The sequence below is a fragment of the Scomber scombrus genome, chromosome 20 (assembly GCF_963691925.1).
Source record: "Scomber scombrus chromosome 20, fScoSco1.1, whole genome shotgun sequence".
Lineage (NCBI taxonomy): Eukaryota > Metazoa > Chordata > Actinopteri > Scombriformes > Scombridae > Scomber > Scomber scombrus.
In genome coordinates, this window is record NC_084989.1 from 16,302,241 (window position 1) to 16,316,140 (window position 13,900).

Here is a 13,900-nt window from a genome sequence, read left to right on the forward strand (position 1 = left end):
ATTGATGCAAGAGTGGCGGGGGAGAGGCAAGGGCCCCTGGCAGCGGAGGGACAATGTGACACAAATTGATGCCCAGAATCTGCCAGTCCCTGGTCTGGCTTGCTGCCTGGTGCTCTACAGTAATGTGGCTGAAACAGAGGGAGCCCTCGATGAGTGGAGGAGTTTGCAGGAGAAAAGAGGATTCAGTCACAGAAACAAGGCAGCTCCAGACGATGCCAAGAATAAGTGTGCTTTTTTTCAGTTTTCAGTACATTTCAAAGTAAATATTGCATGGTGTGTCAGTGAATTTAATTGTATTTCTGCACTTGAGACAGGTTTTTGATAATCCTTGGCCAAAGTGGAGGCTGTGTGAGTGTTCTGAAACTGGATGACGGGAAGGTATTGTACAGAACACCAGCACACAGTGGCCAGAGAGTCACCACACTGAAGGTATACCCTGAGAATGGTTGCCTACTCTCCTCAGGTATGTTCCAGTGTAAATGTATGGCTTTTTATGCATGTCAGTGTTCATTTAACTTTATCCACACACACATCCCCAAGGTGAAGACTGGACAGTGACAGTGTGGAAGGTGAACCCCTACGTCGAGGAGTGTCTCAGCAAACAACAGAGCGTGCACTGTGGCCAGCCTCAATTCTACCTGGCAGCACTGGGGCCCCAGCTGGCCCTGACATTTCAAGAGCCAGACAATGGCACCTACAGCCTGACACACTTCAACCTGCTCAACCAGAGCTGGACTGAGCAACCGCCCAGGGAAGGACATTTAGATCACATCACAGGTCTGAGAGACAACTAGCTACAGTGTTTGTATCCAACATGAACTGATTATCTGCTGTGGATGATGATGTGTTGTTTTCATGTGTGTGAGTGAACTCTTTGTGTGTTTTCTTGCAGGACTGTGTGTGTGTCCAGATCTGGAGGTGTTTGTGTCCAGCAGTGTAGATAGGACAGTGCGAATGTGGAACGAGGAGAATCGCCTCATCAGGTTGGAGCTTGATAGATAGATAGATAGATAGATAGATAGATAGATAGATAGATAGATAGATAGATAGATAGATAGATAGATAGATAGATAGATAGATAGATAGATAGATAGATAGATAGATAGATAGATAGATAGATTGTTCTCACTGTTCATCGATTTTAGAATTAAGTGTACTGATAATTGAATAATTTACACAGTGTATATATGTACAGTATGTAATAGTTTATACAGACAGTACTTTTTACTGGCAGTGTTGCTGTCTACTACAGATGTCAAAAGTAGCCCTTCAGGGCACGTCCAGTATAATGTGATATATATAGTATGTGCAAATAGTGTAATTCTCTTTTTGTGACCCTTCCAGGACGTTCCAGCTGAATGCAATGCCCGAGTGTGTGGCTTACAGCGGGTTTGGAGCAGAAATGTTCCTGGGCATCAGAGGGGACCTGTACAGGATGAGCTGTGCAAAATTTCTGCCACACTACTACCAACAAATGGTGACTTAGTCAGTTCGACAGGGTGGCTTGTCAGTTGTCTGTGTGGCCGATGGATGTATGGATGGTTGGTTGGAACATTTATTGAAGCTGCAAAATGTAAACAAAATGTTCTCATTTTACATTTACAGCTGCTTTACACCTACAGTGCCGAGCCTCTTCCTAACATTCCTATCCTCAAGAATGAAGAGAAAGACAATAAAAGAAAGTAAGATTAATTCATATTACTTGCAAAGAATAAACCATAGTCGTGACTTAATAAGCTCTGAACAGTATCGGTACAAACAGGACTGCTTGCAGAGACACAGATGAGGAAGAGGAAGCAGTTGCCAGCAATCTATTAATGACTGAAGACATCAGCAGAGAGAAGGTGTGTGAAACAGCACATCATTGACACACTGAAAAATGTACCTCAACAGCTATGTGAATATCTTTCTGTTTGTCTCGTTCTAGGAGGATGAGAGCGTAGTGACCTCCAACATGGATCTCACATCACTCCTACTTGGCACAGTAAAGTGCAAAAAAGAAAAGCCTGCCAGTACAAAAGAAACCAGGAGAGAAGCCTTTGATTGCTACATGAAAATAATATATCGGCTGCCTCCCAATGTTCAGGTTCCTACCACTCCATAAACTTATTTTTCTTTTCTTATAGGAAACACATTTCTGGAGACACAACATTAATGTAAAAGCTTTGTTGTCCAAAAATCTGCACATATCTTAAATGATGATCTGCATTTAGGAATGTGCTTAAAATTCTACCTCAGCTTTCAGAAATCAACTATTTTACATATGAATTTTGCACATTTTATCTGTCAGAGAGGGAGCCATATCAATCATGGTATGTTGCTATGTTTTTTCAGGTTGAGTTGGAGGACACATTTGACATAAATAAACTGCCATTTGTTCCTAAACCATACCGTAAGGAGCCCAGCAAACCACCTACATGCAAACCACCTGCATTAGAGGTCGTCATCCCTAAATTGAACATTCCAGTTAAAGTGGAAAAGAAGTGCGAGGTAAAGTGTGTCAGCATAATAAGCAAATCAGTGCCTCTCAGTTCGAAAAATGCAGTGTTATAAATACCATTTCATGTTGTATTCTTGCTTTCTCTTATTACTTTGCATGTGTCTCCTATTGTCTAGGAACAAGAATGTGAAAATATACAAGTCAGTCAGTCTCCACCACCGCAGGAGAAAAAAGTTCCAGTAATACACTCCAAACCAAAGACCCCGATAAAAGTCAAGCCACGGCCTGTGTTAGTGGTTGAAGTTGAAGTTGAAGTTATCCCAGAGAAACCTGTCATAGTGGAGAAGGAGGAAGAGGTAAGATCATGTATTGTTTTAATTTCACACAAGACAAAAGAAGACGTAATATGTGTGCAGTTATATATGCGTACATCTGCACTTTCATGTAACTTGTCCCTGTAGCCTCAGGAGATTATTCTTCCCAAAGAGAAACCTAAACCCATCCTAAAGCCTCCTACTCCTACTCCACCTCCTCGTCCTCCAATAACCCCTGAGGTCCCGGCGTTCCTCAAACAGTTTTCAGAGGCGGGCTGGTTTAAAGATTTCTACCCTGATAATAAGGTAACCTGTGACAATTATATCTGCAGTTCACCATAATACACAGTGGTTAGGTTTCATCTTAATGTTTTTATATGTGTGTGTATGTGTAGAGTGTCCCAAGCAGCCTGTCTCCAGAGGATTTCTCCTTGCAACTTCTCCAGTATCTAAAGACCTCCAGTGCTCCATCCAAGACTAAGATCCTTGCTGCGCTGCAGACATTGCACAGCCAGGGTCTCATACCAACAGACAAGCTTTACCAAAGCATCATTGACCTGGTGCCAAAATTTGCGAGACCTAACATGGTAACGTATGTCCAAGATTGTCAGTTTATTCTAAAAGATGCTGTATTAGAGTATGTTGTGACCTATTTTTTTCCTTGTGTGTTTAAGTCACCTATGGAGCGGGCCACACTTTGTGAAATGTTGAATCTGTTGGTGAACCTAACATCTATCAGCCACAGTCTTGTGATGAAGCTTCTGACTCTCCTGGCCTATAAAGAACTACGTCTCCAGTGAGTCTGTCAATGTCAAAATAACAGTTATTGACGATACCAGCACTTCTTTAGTGTAACTGGAAGTTTGTCTCATTGTATTTTCTCATCAATAGAAAAACAATCCTGCGCATGCTTACGGCATTAGGTGTGGATGAAGCTGAGGAGTGGCTGTGGCCAGAGCTGGAGAGCTGGGACTCCAAGCTGCAGGACAAGTCTAACATCTGGAAGGGCCTCCATGGCAAAGCAGATTGTTGGCTGAAGTTATGGACCTCCAAATACAAAGTAATCAATGAATTCCTAATCTCTCAATCTTAATGTTTTGTTTAACATCTGGAAAAAACATATTCCCTATTCATTATCACCATCCATTAGGGTATTTTTGATTGTGACAAAAAGTTGGAACAGGTGTTGAAAACTGAGAGGCTTTCCCGCTATCTGATGTCCTTTACTGTGACATTAACTCCTGTAAATATGAGTACATGACAGCTTGTCACAGGCAGTGTTGTTGACTGGTTTTGACTTTCTACTGTAAGTGATTAACTGCTTTCCCTTTGGTCTCCACTCTCTCTTTGCTCTCTCACCACCATGCCACCAGGGACATAACCAGGATCGGCCCCTCAGGTGTGAAGCAACATGTGAGTCCTCAACCTTCACCATTGCGGACGTGCTGAATTACTTCTGCTGTGTCCAAAAAGAGAAGTTCAAAAAGGCCCGATGTGTTGCACCCACCGGAAAGAAAAACACAGTGCTTCTGCCCTTATATGACTGGTATGTGAAAGTCTTATATATAAGTTTCTTCTGTATACAGTAGATGCTACAAATCTTTTACTGTTGTGTCTATTTGTGTAGTAGCTACCAGCCAATCCTTCGTCTAGGAGAGACTTACAGCATGGCCAGGATACGCAGATCCTCGGGTAAGATTTCACTTCACGTTTGGCAAAGACTACTAATTATATATCAGTTTGCTTGTGGAATAAATATGTTTTATAAGGTCAAATATATTTATGTCTTGTAGGTATAATTTTGCCTCCCCTGCGAAGTCGGCCCTTTCTCATGCACTTTCCCAACTTCATTTCTTTGCCGTTACCCCGAGTCACTCTGTACCCCTTTCACATCTGCTCAGAGGACTGGCTGAAGGCCTTACCGCACCGCTTCTTCATTCAACAGCAGTCTTATGTGGAGTACTACAGATGATGCCTTTTACCTTCTGTTGCCTTAACATTCCCATTTTTGATCATTAAAATGACTCTGAAGACTTCGCCTTTAGGATTGATTTATTGCGTGACTCACAGCATATAAATGCATTCATGTGGTACAAGGGTGATTTGGTACATTCATTTCCTGATGTTAGTGATACGTAGGATTCAGTAAACAAGCTGAATGAATACAAAAATCACAATCCTGACCATTTTAAACAAATATTGAAGAAATATAGCATGACAAATTTGTTATATAAAACAGCATGAACATTATTACATTACTCAGTGGAAAAAAAAAAACGCAGTCATTTGGTACAGAAGTCAGATTAACCTAAATATTTTGCAGTAACAATCAGTTCCTATTTAAGGAAACTTGTACAAATATTAAGCAAACATTCATTATAAAGTCAAACATACTGCAGCAATGGTTACTGTGCAGTACGCACACGCAGTAGCCTAGCAGATATTTGGATAATTGCCTCGTGTATAGAAAAGTAGACTATAACTTCCCAACTAACTTACTAACTTACTAAACTGATTATAAAGCATGAACTCGTTTTTGGTACAAAACCAGAAGTGATTCATGTGCAGAAGTTTAATTCATACAGTCATCAAGTGAAGTTATTGTAGTTTGGCACCTTTTGATTGGAGTGTTGAATTCCTGTATTGTCTTTGCCAAAAAGTAGAGGTTATGTGGTCTGAGTGTAAGTGTGAGACCAATAAATCTTAAAAACTGCAGATTCCCGTATTCCAAAAAAAGGAAGAAACCTTATCTTGTGCTCTTCTATCAGCCCACTAAGCCAAACTTTGAAATCCATTTTCTGCTGATAACATGCTCCCACCAAGAACAAACCCGTCAATTTGGTGACCCAATGATCTTTTCTTTTCCGTAATGCCACAGTAACGGGATATTGGTTTATCAGTTCATCATATCAGTTTTGGCTGATGTCTGTATTGTAGAGTACTGCCTTGCTGTCTTGTTTCATTCACGTTTTTAAAAGAAAAAGCATAAATAAAAAAATAATTTCATGAGACGGATGGTGATAAAGAAAAGGTAAAAAACTAACAAAAAAAGGATAAGTATTTTTAAAAGAATACACCATATTTAGCATCAGAATTTGACTGTCAGGCTAAAGAACATTGCTCTGCTCTTTGTCCATGAGCAAACTCACGAAGCACCTGTGTCATTGTTTTGGCCTCTGCTCTAGTCCAACAAGTCTTTATCATAATTGAGCAGGTCACAGGTCAGGAAGAGGTCAGAGCGTCCGCTGTCCAGCAGCACCTTGTTGAGCTGGCTGCTCGTTGTGTTGAGGTCTGTGGCTTCATCCAGCGGCCAGTCTAAGAGTTGGGCGCTAGAGGGCAGGACAGGAAGGCCCGGTTGGTAGTCCTCCAGGGGGTTGGGATACAGCAAATGTCGGAGGGAGGGCATTCTCACTGCTGTCCTCAACAGGTCCAAGAGGCCAGCCATGGAGAGCGGATTCAGGGCGAAAGCTAAGCTCTTGAGGGACGAGCACATCCCCAGTGAAGGCAGCAAGAGCCCCAGCAGGCCGTCAGTCAGGCCACAGCCACTCAAAGTGAGGTGCTGCAGGCTGCTAGAGGCCTGGGAGAGGAGGCGGCGAATAGAGGGCAGGGTGATTTCATCCAGACGGTTTTCACTCAGATCCAGCTGCTGCAGCGTGGAAGCATGATGGCTGCCGGACAGATAGGCAAGGTCGGCTGGACTCAGGCTCAAATACGGCAGCTCCAGTATCTCTAGAGGCTGAGGCAGTGAGCTGTAATGAAATACAAGAACAGGAAGAATATTTAAGTTATAATTAATATTCAATTCAAGTTTTAATTTTAAATGCTGATTGTCTGATTGTTAGCGTTCTGTCTTTAAACTCGTAATTTTAAATATGGTGGCATCTCCAAATTTTCTGTTTTTACGACCAACAGCAACTTATTGGTACTGGCTTCATATATCAGAACCAGGAGAAAATGAGTAAGAGTGGTACAGAGTTTAACGTAGTCTTCATGTAATGGGGATTTAATGCTGTACCTGAGTATCACACGAAGTTGTCCAGGTAAGCGGAGTGCAGTGAGACTGAGCCGTTGCAGTTGTTGCAGCTGTGTCAAACCCTGTGACAGGTCCCTCAATGCCTCTTCTTGGCCAGGGTGGTCTCTGCGAAAATCCAAATTACAGTAGTGCAGGCGGAGGGAGTTCAGTGCAGGGAAGGTAGAGATCATAGGCAGCAGCTCAGCCAAACCAGCCACCCCGAGACTGCTGTAGCGAATATCGATCCCCAGAAGACCCTGCTGAGGTAGAAGCTCTAGCAGGCTCTTGATGCTTGAAACTGAAATCTCCTCCACGCGGAGGTACCTGCACTGAAGCTTGAGGGGTCCCGCTGTGGTCAGAGCCGCGCGGACACGCTCCCAAGAGCGAGCGTTGACAAAAAGATCGGCTCTCACATGCACCAACACATCACTATCCACATCTTTTTCTTCACTGTCCTTTCTGCTGCCTGCTACACCCATCACTATGCTCCCTCTTTTCCTCTCTACCTCCATCCTCCTCCTTACTCCTTTAATCAACTCCTCCTCACTAAGAACCCCAGATGATTGCATCCTCTCCCTGTCACTTACGACCAGCTCCCTATTGTCTGTGTTTGCCTCTTCGCCATTTGGTTCCTTTCCCCTCTTCCTATCCCCTCTCTCTCTTTTCACATCTTTTTCTCTCTCCAGAGCCGAAATCCTTTTCCTATCCCGCTCTCCTTCTCTCCTCTGTGCCCTCTGTGCTCCAGCTCTGGCCTGGACAACCATGGTGCAGAGAGCTACAGTCAGAGACCAGCCACCCATCGGGTCTCCCATCCCTCCCTCGTCTCCTTGCAGTCCAGAGAGGTCCAGAGCTTGCAGTGCACACCTAGGAAAGAGAAATAGGCCTGAGATGTTACAAACCTCCTTCTCAGAGGAAAACAGACTGAAAGCAGCAAGAACCAGGATTAACCGCCACCTCCACAGCCTCTCTCCTCAGGCAGTAGCTATCTTTAACAAGGACAGTAACAGTGTGTAAACATACCAAAGGGGGTTACATCTGAAGTCAGACCTTTAAGATTTGCTTTTTTTTTTTTTAATTGTAACGTGTAACTGAATACACATATTGCTGTTATTATTTCTTTAACATCAATATATTGTTTTAATATTATGTAAATAAAATCATGAAGTGGGCTTATTTGGAGAACACATGGGCTTAAATGGTGTCACAGTAGCAATAAAGCCCATGCTAGACTTCTGACTATTTTCATTAAATATCTTGATTTTATATTCCAAAATCTACATGAACTAATAAATACATTTTCAAATGAGAGATAGATTTGGCTTTATAAGAAATGATCTCCCTTATAAATCATGTCAGTATCCATGAAAAACACCCGAACTTTGGTGGGCTTAATGGGTAAGCTTACCCTAACAGCTGAAAACATCCGTTAGAAAAGTAGTCAAAAAGTAATCAAATAAGTTACATTACTTTAATTAAGTAATCAAACTAGTTACATTACTACTTCAAATAAGGTAACTAGTAATCTGTAACCTATTACATTTCTAAAGTAACCTTCCCAACCCTGTATATAGATTTGATTTTTTTCATTAAATGAACATAAACTGTACATTCTGTTAATACACTTTTCCTGTTGATATTTTGACCACATTGAGTTCCTTGTACTTGCTACTTGGCGAATAAGTCTGATTGTGATTATAAAACACAAACAACAAAAGGACAACAGATAGCTAAACTACTCCTCACCCTTGATCCGAGAGTCCTCTGACAACTGCGAGTAACAGAGCCTGGATGCAGAGTCGGTTTGGGGATTTTTGCCCCCGTTTCCTTCGTCCTCCGACACGCAGGATGCGTTCAGGCCATCTCTGCACCAGCTCGCCCACAGCCAGCGGTCTGCTGCTGGTGAAGGAGGCCTCCAGCAGTGGTCTGTACAGTTCCCTGGGCACCCACCTCAGCCAGCAGGGCGATGAGCTGTGGTCACTCACCACCTCCCTGGCACACAGGCTCACCAAAGAAAGCACCATTGAAGCGTGTAGTTCAATAGCCGAGGTGATGCCGCGTCTAACTCCTCCGCACAGTAACTCAACACATCTGAGTGTTATTAGCTATAGCCCAGATTAGCTTTATGGTAGCAACTCGATGCGTTGTTGTAAAGCTTAAAAAAAGAGTTTATCACACCGTCTGATACCGCTTGGATTGTAATTAAAACTGATAGTCAACGTGGCGACGCCTGGAAACCTTTCGCGGTTGAAACATTAAACGCTGGCACTTGGTGGGAGCTAACCAACAAACTGAGGAAGCTGCTCCTGTGTTTACATTTTAGACTGACGCACGCCCGTGACGTAGCACGTATTGGGGTAACGTCACGAGTGTAGAGTTTTTTAAAGCAGAGTGGGTCCTTCACAAAATGTCTTTGAAATCACTTAATTGAGAATATTAATAAGAATACAACTTGGGAATTGCCACTAATGTTTTTGTTTATGTAGATCCTATGGAAACCCATTTCCACCAATGTGATGAAAGAAATATGCAAGTCATTGTCATGAGAAACCTTCTCAAAATAAAGACTTTATTTTGGAGATACTAAGTTATTATTTTGAGATACTAAGTCATTACTTTGCGTTACTAAGTCATTACTTTGCGTTACTAAGTCATTACTTTGAGATCATAAATCATTATTTTGAGATAAGTCATTTTGAGATAGTTTCTCATTATATTGACATGGGCTTTTTTTTCATCACATTGATGGAAATGGGCTTAAATAAGATACTAACTGTACTTTTTGCAAAAATTAAATGTTTGTTGTCATTTCTATCATATGAAATGAAAAAAGTTAACCACTGCACACTTGCACTAAGCCACAAAGGTTTAATAATGATAATGTTTCGATCCTACCTGGTGAGTGACCACTGTTTCAATTGACAGGTCTGAATGCTTAAAAAATTGAACACACACACACACACACTTCATGCACACCAATAGGCTGACAAACTTTGTGATTCAATAAAGTGCACAGGAAAAAAATACAAAAGCCACATTCCACACTACAAAATACACCAAAAACATCACAAATATCAAACATACATCTTATATAAACATTACTAGTTAGAAAAAATGGCTCAAGAACTTATCTAACCTATCTGTTTTTTTATTCACAAAGATGTCGACATTATTTTTCTGTTCCTTCGTGATTTAATTTTAAACTTCTTCAAAACAAAAAGAATATATGTAAAATCTATTATTATAATCATCTATCGATATTTATTTTACTGTTAATGTCTTTGTCATTGTTTATGTAGTATTTCCTGTTACAAGCATATAAATTACACTTTTTGTGGGGAGCTCAGAGAAATGCTGGTACATTTATTTTGGTCTTTGTCTGCATACATAACAAGTAAAAAGTCACGATTATTTACTAATCATATCTACCCTCACTTTACATAATTCTGGAAAAATGTAGCTTATTAAACAATACACCTTTCCTATATCTGCATGTACAAACAAAACAACTCCTGTAAGCTTTGCAAGACATTTATTTAACTATTTCATTCATTACAGCCTTTAGTTTGTGTTATTTTATTCTCCACTTCATATATTTTTCTGTATAAAACTTTTATTCATCTTTTTTTTTTTTTTTTTTTACACCCAGTAACGCTCTGTAGATAATCTGCATATTCGAAGCTTTACAATACTAAGAACCGAGCTCTGCATCCTTCCTGATGGTGCATCTATTTAGGGAGGCAATACTAGGAAGTGCTGTTGACTTATGCAACAATGTGAACATGGGGTTTAACCCAACTTATCAGACACTGTCAACGCTGCCAAGTTTAGCGGAACAAACCTTAACCTACAGCAGATTTCAGCATGGTTATTATGCTTTGACTGACAACATTAGGACTATGCTGGTTATCAGGGCCGGCCCAAGCCTCCATGGGGCCCTAAGCAAAATTTGATTTTGGGGCCCTCTATTACTGCCAATAATAATGATTATTGATCATTCACACACCTACTATAAACATATTCTACTTATTCTACTCTGTCATTACGCATACACTAAATGTGAGAACTTTTTGTTGTAGTTAGATTGTAATCCACAGTGATTAATGCCATGGAAGCAGACACCAGATTTGCAAATTTACAGAAAAATCTTTCAATTAATATTTGGCAAAGTCAGCAACTCCCCCTACTGGCCACACAGAGAATCAATACATAAAACCTCAAAGAGGAGCCCGGCATGTTTTACCCATCTATGGTTTTTAATCTGAAATGGTAGTAAATTCAGCTACAAGAGCAGCCTGGGGTTGATTTACACTTAATATTCAAAGTGATATAGTACTAAGTGGGATACCAAATGTCATCTAGGCCAACTAAAAGTAACAAAATAAACCAATCATTTACTGTAAACACAATCTGATTTTTTATTTTTTGTTTTAAAGAAACTGCAACAGCAAATGTACAAAACAGACAGTATTAAATAAAATAAATTAAAAAAATATCAGACAAATACTTAAATAATGATGTAAATCGACAGAGGCACCCGAAACAGGGAAACACAAATGGTTTATAAATAAAATATAAAGTAGTCTGACAGGAAAGAGGGACACTCAGCTGGGTCTACTGGCGGAGCTGCTGATCCCTGCTGCAAACTGGATGCTGGAGAAGTAGATGAAACATCAGTCTCGATGACCAAAGATGAACGACCTCTAGGGAAATTAAATTAATATTTTTGGACAAAAGTATTCATCTCAGAATATTCTGCAGTACACTGAGCAATTATAAAGGCTGTTTTATTGTTAACTTACCAGGTACAGCTGAGGTTGCAGAGAGGACAGTGGGCACAGTGGATGGAGCAGAGGATAGAGATGGACCTAAGATGAAAAACAACAACATAAAAAGCTAGCCATGTTATAGTCATATTACACTTGAAAATTATGCTGCTTATTTTCTAAATAAAAAAGTACAGCTATAGCTTGTAATAAGAAAACAAACTGCCAGTGGAACAACTGAAAATTGCTTGAGAAGTTTTGAAATAATATGCATTTGTCTAAAAACATGTCCCTTGTCATATGATTATATCTTATATTATTACATGTTAATGAGATAATTTGACTAGAAATTAAATATATATGGTGACAGTTTTTCGATCATCTGATTCTGCTCCTGAGGAGGTGGATTGCCCCTGAGTCAGTGCCTCCTGCAAAATACTTTGGGGAAGATTTATATAACGTATGAGCATAATAGGGAGTTGATGTAAAAGGAATATGTTTATTTACTCACATAAATTACTGTGCTCTGCAGCAAACAATTGCAAACAACATACCTCAAACTATAAGTTAACTAAGTTAATTCATTAATGCAAAACCATATTGCTAGCAAACGTCACCGCGTTTGTAATTAACGTTAGTTATTAAACATTTGCTATCAAACGTTGTTATCAAAAACGTTGTTTTGATGCCAAAAAACGGCCCAGAATAAAACTGAGAATCAACTTATTCAAAGTATTACACAAACACAAAAACGTTAGCTAGCTAATTTGATATTATAGGCTAACGTAGTTGGAACAAAATGTCAACAATGATTAGGGACTTTCCTAATTTGAGGAAACTTTTCAAACTCTCCTTGACACCAAATGTTACATTACCAAGACATACCTTTATCTTGTTGTTTTCCTCCTCTTCCTTTTTCTTTTTTTCTGGCCCTGAAGGGTAGATCCTTTTTTACAACATTATTCACCTGCTCCTAGCTCCTGGATGCTCATTGCGCACTGCACACGTTACTGTCGGAGCTCTGACATTTCAAGCAGAGAGGCAGTAGGAAGTAGTTTCCTACTGCCTCTCTGCTAACATACTATTGTTGGGGTTTTTTTGTACAAGAACGTACATTTGATAATACATGAATCATCACCACTCACACATGGGAGAAAAACAAGTATTACTTTACTTTTTTTAATTAGTTGCTCTTGGGGGCCCCCTAGTGGTCACGGGGCCCTAAGCAGCTGCTTAGTTCGCTTATGCCTTGGACAGGTGTCGTGCCAAAAAGTGATCGTCTGCCAGAATCTGATTTGTGTCCACGGGAGCGCACACAGCAGCCCGTTGAGCGGTAGCGCTATAAAACGTCTAATTTCCTTTTGATTAAACGGTCATAATATGCATATACAAACAATTATCACACATTATCACAACTGTGGCCAAAAGAAGTGTAGTTTGTAGCGAAATAAGGCATGGCAATTACGTGATAGACATGTCTCTACAGTATGTTTGATTTATGGGTGTGTTTTCAATAAAGAAATGATCACTTTTGCAATGATCCTCGTGACTCTGCATTGTTTTTTATCTGATCTGGGCCCTACGTAGTATTTGCTTCCCATGTTTGGATGTGTTTTGTATATCTAATATTATTGTTTATGCCTACTATTAAAATAACAAACAGTTTTCACCTGCCAAAAAAATGATTGGAGGCCAAATGCATTTACTGAATGGTTATTTCTGCCTAAATAGGACTTGATCTCATTCTTGAGCTTCATAATATAAACACTAGAGCTCACAGGACAGTTTGGAACTCTTTTAAAGGACCATTACAACACAAAATGGGCTTTTCCACCTGCCAAAAATTGATTACGGCCATTAATTTGATACTGAAAAGTGTTTTCTTGCTCAAAATTACTTCATATTACTGTGGTAAGTGATATGAAGTCATTTTGAGGCAGAAAAACTCTTTCAGAATCAAATTAAGGGCAGGGATCAATTTTTGGCAAGTAAAAAAATGCATTTTATGCGTAGCATTGGCCCTTTACACCATTTCCAGAGGGTACAAAGTACAGGTTAATCTATAATGAGCTAAATATTGCTCTGTTGAGTAATAGGAAGTAATTTTGAGCAAGAAAACACTTTTCAGTATCAAATTAATGGCCGTAATCAATTTTTGGCAGGTGGAAAAGCCCATTTTGTGTTGTAATGGTCCTTTAAAAGAATTCCAAGCTGTCCTGTGAGCTCAGATCTTTATATTATGAAGCTTATGAATGAGATCAAGTCCTATTTAGGCAGAAATAATCATTCAGTAACTGTATGTGGCCTACAATCAATTTTTGGCAGGTGAAAATGCACATTTTGTAGTTTTTCACAATCAGACACCCTAATG

General features: G+C 40.0%; 1 protein-coding gene across 1 annotated transcript; it reads right to left on the reverse strand.

The window, feature by feature from the left end:
- Positions 1-4,811: 4,811 nt before the first annotated feature.
- On the reverse strand, positions 4,812-9,075 carry si:ch73-174h16.4 (leucine-rich repeat-containing protein 14). Its single transcript, XM_062441626.1, has 3 exons — positions 8,510-9,075; positions 6,770-7,630; positions 4,812-6,503 (listed from the first exon to the last, which is right to left on the reverse strand). The coding sequence occupies exons 1-3, from the start codon at positions 8,785-8,787 to the stop codon at positions 5,936-5,938; spliced, it is 1,707 nt and encodes a 568-aa protein (XP_062297610.1). The 5' UTR covers positions 8,788-9,075; the 3' UTR covers positions 4,812-5,935.
- Between the last annotated feature and the right edge of the window lie 4,825 nt (positions 9,076-13,900).